At 36.6% G+C, this 6101-nt stretch overlaps 1 protein-coding gene across 6 annotated transcripts in view; it reads right to left on the bottom strand.

The window, feature by feature from the left end:
- Positions 1–6101, bottom strand: part of LOC100181562 (piezo-type mechanosensitive ion channel component 1-like) — a 39708-nt gene that overhangs the window by 3296 nt on the left and 30311 nt on the right. For 3 of the 6 annotated variants that reach the window (XM_026835088.1, XM_026835087.1, XM_026835085.1), the window contains 8 exons: positions 5891–5977; positions 4972–5102; positions 4407–4565; positions 3526–3673; positions 2852–3040; positions 2291–2383; positions 1498–1673; positions 1127–1171 (listed from right to left, as the gene is read on the bottom strand). In XM_026835088.1, the coding sequence (XP_026690889.1) occupies positions 1127–1171; positions 1498–1673; positions 2291–2383; positions 2852–3040; positions 3526–3673; positions 4407–4565; positions 4972–5102; positions 5891–5977 (1028 nt within the window). Of the gene's footprint in view, positions 1–658; positions 726–1126; positions 1172–1497; positions 1674–2290; positions 2384–2851; positions 3041–3525; positions 3674–4406; positions 4566–4971; positions 5103–5890; positions 5978–6101 lie in introns of those variants that run through there. The other 3 variants (XM_026835089.1, XM_018812426.2, XM_026835086.1) reach the window with 3 other exon arrangements.

Here is a 6101-nt window from a genome sequence, read left to right on the forward strand (position 1 = left end):
TTAACTATGCACAAAAAAAATTTTCAAATACACATTTTTTGCAAGTACAAGTGTCAGTCACACCAGGTTAGATTGCTGGGGTTGCATTGTGTATGAACAATGGTACTTATTATGTAACATGCCTTACTGTTATGGTATTGCTAATCTTCTGGTATAAAAATATCATGCAAATTTTATTAAAACGCAGAATTGAATATAAAATATTGGTTTCAATAAAATCTAAGTTTATTTTTTTCTAGAAGATCAGTTCTTAAAATTTAGTGTTTGTGGTAATGTTAGTATAACTCTGGGTGTTGAGGTAATGGGCCAAAACATACATCCCATATTCCCTGGTCTGTTTTGCCATCATACTCTGCCAAAGGCCTCACCCATATTGAATAGAACAGAGGCGAAAAAGAAAAAAAATGTGGTTTTGTTTTAAAACAAAGAGTTTTTTGTATTAAAAGAATGTTGTTTTTTTGTGTTAAATAAATGTTGATTTTTTTGTGTTAAAAAAAATGGTTGTTTTAAAGAGAGAGGTTTTTGGGGTTAAAAAGAATATTGTTTTCCGTTAAAGAATGTTTATTATGTTTTTTTTTTGTGTTAAAAAGATTGTTTTTATTTGTGTTAAAAAGACTTTAATTCTGTTTATAGTAATACAGCCACCACCATGTTATATAAGGGTTAGTATGTTTTACAATAAACTTTCTTCAGGGGGTTCTAAACCATACTCTTCGTCATCTTTTCTGTGAGAAGGTGTTAGATGATATCTAACTAAAGATTTGGCTCTTATATGCTACACATGGTGTATTTATACACCTCATGGTCACAAGTAACATATTTACTCATGAATGTTAATACTGTCCAAATTAGTTATGATGTATCTCACGAGAAATAAAACTCATTCATATAAAATAGCTACCACAGTGAGCCTTGAACAAGCTTCCGTCTAGTTAGGACCCATTAAAGATTATGTCGGAATACTCTGCACTACTACTCTATCTACAACCCCCTAAACTAAATATAAGGCGCCCACAATGTAGCAGCACCGAGCATTGAACCCAGTATTTTCCGGTTACAATGAAGCACTTTACCAATGTGTTACTGTGCCAGGAATTACTAATTCTACAGTTTCTAAATAATTTACTGTTTTGAAGGTTTTGAGCATTGTTTCATCATAGTGGAGGATGTTCTATGGATTGTTAACAAACAAAGAATAAAAAATAATAAACATAACAACAATACGATACACGATATTCGTAAAAAATTACTAAAAATTAAAACTAAAATTGTCATTAATTGTTTATGCCAATTAACTAACTTTCCGAACTAATTTATTTTATCAAAGAGATCCTAACTGTATGGTAATATTGAATCAGTAAAAATAATTTTAAATTTATTATGTAGATATGCTAAAAGTTTTCACTTTTTTAGTTCCGTGTTTAATTATCCGCATACAAACACACTAAAAAAAATATAAGTCTCATACTTTAGCAAAAAGAATACATAGTAACTTACTTAGTAAGTGTCCATTCAAACAGCAACCTAACTGGTTTAGTATTGTTAGGACTTAACCTATCCACCAGCAGTTCATATTGTGGGGGGCTGATGGTCCAAATTGTTTTCGATTCACCATCTACGGTTACCGTGACAACTTGATCAAATTGGAATCCTGACAAGAACGCAGCGGCCGCCTGTGTGGGGAAAAGTTGGGGTGAAATATACTGTTCTGGTCACATTATGTCCTCACAACGACAGCCGTTATAACACGGGTGATCTGTTTCATACACCTTGTGCCCACTTACAAGTTACCATGTGAATGTAACTTACTTTATTCTTGCGTGGCCGGAAAAACCAGTCGTTATAACACGGGTGTTCTGTTTCATACACCTCGTGCCTGCTTACAAGTTACCATGTGAATGTAACTTACTTTATCCTTGCGTGGCTGGAAAAACGACAGTCGTTATAACACGGGTGTTCTGTTTCATACACCTCGTGCCTGCTTACAAGTTACCACGTATGTAACTTTGTGGGTAATGCTGTATGGCCGACATGGCTGCAGATAGAGTGCACTAGCCCCAGTGGGGTTTGGTTCAAGGCTCAACATTTTTACCATTGTACCAGTACTGTGGCAAAGTGGTTACAACGCTCTTTTAGTAAACAAAGGGGAAAAATTGGTGTTCAGCTACAATTGTGGGGTGTGTGGGTTGTCTTTATGGAATGTCTAAATTTTCAGCCACACAAAAATACAATCACAGACATTTTAAAGAGAAAAGGAGATTTAAGACATTAAGATAATCATTACACCAACTTGGCTAACACTGAAGTCTTGCTGGAAATTGTCGAATTGGCTCTCAGTCCAAATTTTGATGTCATCAGAATCTGCTATCACTTGGAACAGGGGCTGGAATAAAAAGAAATATTACGTTTTATGTATAGTTGTATGTAGTTAAAGGTATGAGACCTGGGATGTAGGTCTATTACCCCAACACCCAGGGTGCTGCCATCTAGACCCCACTGAGGCAGTTTATAGACACTCAATAATAGAGATTCTATTCCATAAGGGAGGCACACCTGAGACCTCTTCAGGGAGGCACACCTGAGACCTCTTCAGTGAGGCACACCTGAGACCTGGGATGTAGGTCTATTACCCCAACACCCAGGGTGCTACCATCTAGACCCCACTGAGGCAGTTTATAGACACTCAATAATAGAGATTCTATTCCATAAGGGAGGCACACCTGAGACCTCTTCAGGGAGGCACACCTGAGACTCTGGGATGTAGATATATTACCCCAACACCCAGGGATGTACCCTCTAGACCCCACTTAAATTTTTGGTATAATATTGTTATCCTTTATTTAACTTCTACCTCAAAAGAGCCCAATGTTATTTTCACATCAACTTGCGTAGGATTGTTGGTAACCCCACCAATAGTTAGAGCAATGTTCATCAATAAGAGTGGGAACCATATAATGAAGAAAATAAGGAAGACCAAACTTCCACCAATCAAATACTGAACCCATTTCGCTTTTGCTGATCCTCGTTGAGAAGGATATTCCTGGAAATAATAATTTTGGTGAGTTTTTAGGTTTGGCAAACTAAAGGGTTTTTATACACGGGCAGTTACGCAGGATATGATGCTTCATACACCTCATGCTCACTATCGAGTTAGGAAACTTTCATGTTTATCCTTGGTTGGGAAACCAAGGGGTTTAATACACGGGTGTTGCACACCATACATGGTGGCTTCATACACCTCATGCTCACTGTCAAGTTAGGACTTATTTTTATTTATTTTTTTATGGTAAGGATTTAAAAGGTGGAAAACAAGTGTTTTCTTATTTTATTTTTTATCTGTATTATTTTTGCACTTATTTGCAAACACTTTTTAACACTATGCAAACACGGTTTCTTTCATTTTTCTTCCATATTTTCTCATATGTTTCTTTTAAATATGTTATTGTTTTTTCTCTTCATTTAACTTCTTCGAAAAATTGAGTAACTTTAATAAATAACTGTCTACACCTTCTGTGCATAACCTACCTCTTCGAAACTCCTCCAGCACTTTAGTTCAAACACCTCAGCGTGAATCGACCACAGTTTCAACCATTCAGATATCGACATTGATGTTTTAGTGAACGTCCAGTTCATAACAGTGGTTGCTTCGGCGAGGAATGGAATTAAGCGATACCTGGGTGGTGGGAGGTTTTATGCTTGCTGTCAAGTTGTGGTTTATTTATACACCTTATGCTCACTGTCAAGTTATAACATGGGTGTCTTCTTATACACACGACACACATGGTTTATTCAAAAACCTCATGCTCACTGTCATGTTATAACATGGGTGTCTTCTTATACACCAGACACACATGGTGTATTCAAAAACCTCATGCTCACTGTCATGTTATAACATGGGTATCTTCTTATACACCAGACACACATGGTGTATTCATACACCTCATGCTCACTGTCATGTTATAACATGGGTGTCTTCTTATACACCAGACACACATGGTGTATTCAAAAACCTCATGCTCACTGTCATGTTATAACATGGGTGTCTTCTTATACACAAGACACACATGGTGTATTCAAAAACCTCATGCTCACTGTCATGTTATAACATGGGTATCTTCTTATACACCAGACACACATGGTGTATTCATACACCTCATGCTCACTGTCATGTTATAACATGGGTGTCTTCTTATACACCAGACACACATGGTGTATTCATAAACCTCATGCTCACTGTCATGTTATAACATGGGTGTCTTCTTATACACAAGACACACATGGTGTATTCAAAAACCTCATGCTCACTGTCATGTTATAACATGGGTATCTTCTTATACACCAGACACACATGGTGTACATATACACATCATGCTCACTGAAAAACTATAAAAGAAATAACCACCCACCCCTTAAACAGAAACAAGTTAACAGTTCCATGAGAGTTGGTGAGGAAATTAGTTGTGACACGATTGGGATATCCACACCTAATCTGGTATGATGATAATAGGAAGTAAAGAGCTTTGAAGAAATACCAAGTTTGTGCCACGCCATTCTGGTAGAAGGGTCTGTGGGTGGAACAGATTTATTGTTATTATTTTTTTGTTATTCATAAGATATTAAAAATATAAGTTTGCACATAAAGAACACAGAAAAAGTCCAATGAATAGTTTACTATTGAGGGTATGTATAGTTTATGTTTAGAACAAAATATACTTCATTGCTTCTTTTATACAGAGACCGATGAATTTTATGCGTTTTTAAATGTACTTTGTTTTCAAATTTCAGTTTTATGAATATTTCATCGGTTAATAGTAGCAGGTGGAATGAAGAAAAGCCAAAAAACTACTTGAAGAAAAGTGTCAAATGAAAAGTGCTAAGCTCAAAATATACCTCACTACAGTTATGTACGTTTACAGTTTTTTTAAAATCAAAGTCTTAATTTCTGTTTAATATTTTTTATAAATATTTTACCTGTTATTGATAGCAGGTAGGATGAAGAAGAGCCAAATATGAACGCCAGCCACGAGGAAGATTTGGAAGATCAACTTTCCTCGGAGACTTTTACGAAGATAAATCACACGGTCGATTATCATCATTGAGAACTACGAGGTAATTGGTAATTAGGTGGTTAATTGTGTGTACCGTGCATGGATAAATCAATGTAACTTTTTAGACTTGCAAAGCGGGGCAACGACAGTCGTTATAACACTGGTGTTCTGTTTCATACACCTCATGCTCGCTTACGAGTTACCACGTATGTAACTTATTTATCCTCACATGGCGGGGCAACGACAGTTGTTATAACACTGGTGTTCTGTTTCATACACCTCATGCTTGCTTACGAGTTACCACGTATGTAACTTATTTATCCTCGCATGGCGGGGCACTGACAGTCGTTATAACACGGGTGTTCTGTTTCATACACCTCGTGCTACTTACAAGTTACCATATATGTAACTTATTTATCCTCGCATGGCGGGGCAACGACAGTCGTTATTGTGCCCACTTACAAGTTAGCCAGTGAGTAACTTACGACGCAATGACAGGTAGTTAGGTAATTGGTAGAAATCATTACATTTAACATTGTATTAATAAATTGTTTAACAGTTGTTAAAACACCGGTGTTCTGTTTCATACACCTCGTGTTGGCTTACAAGTTACCAAGTATGTAACTTATTTATCCTTGCACGGCGGGGCAACGACTGTTGTTATAACACTGGTGTTCTGTTCCATAAACCTCGCGCCCGCTTACGAGTTATCATATGTAACTTATTTATCCCGCATGGCAGGACAACGACAGTCGGTATAACACTGGTGTTCCGTTTTCATACACCTTTTCATACACCCACGACACCCTAAACCCCCTTGGCTGCACCACTTATTACAGTACCTGTATCAACAGCATTACAAGGAAACCAGTGGGAACTTGGTTGGATTGAAGATCAGACACAACGTTTGTTTGTTGCGATGAATATGCCTTGTGATGTAATAATGAAAGTTAATTATAGAACTATATTTTTCTTATATGCCTCTAAAAGAGCGTTGTTAATTGTTAACAAAATATGGAATAATATGTACTTACGGTATCCATTTTATCCTAC

The sequence above is a fragment of the Ciona intestinalis genome, chromosome 7, assembly GCF_000224145.3.
Source record: "Ciona intestinalis chromosome 7, KH, whole genome shotgun sequence".
Lineage (NCBI taxonomy): Eukaryota > Metazoa > Chordata > Ascidiacea > Phlebobranchia > Cionidae > Ciona > Ciona intestinalis.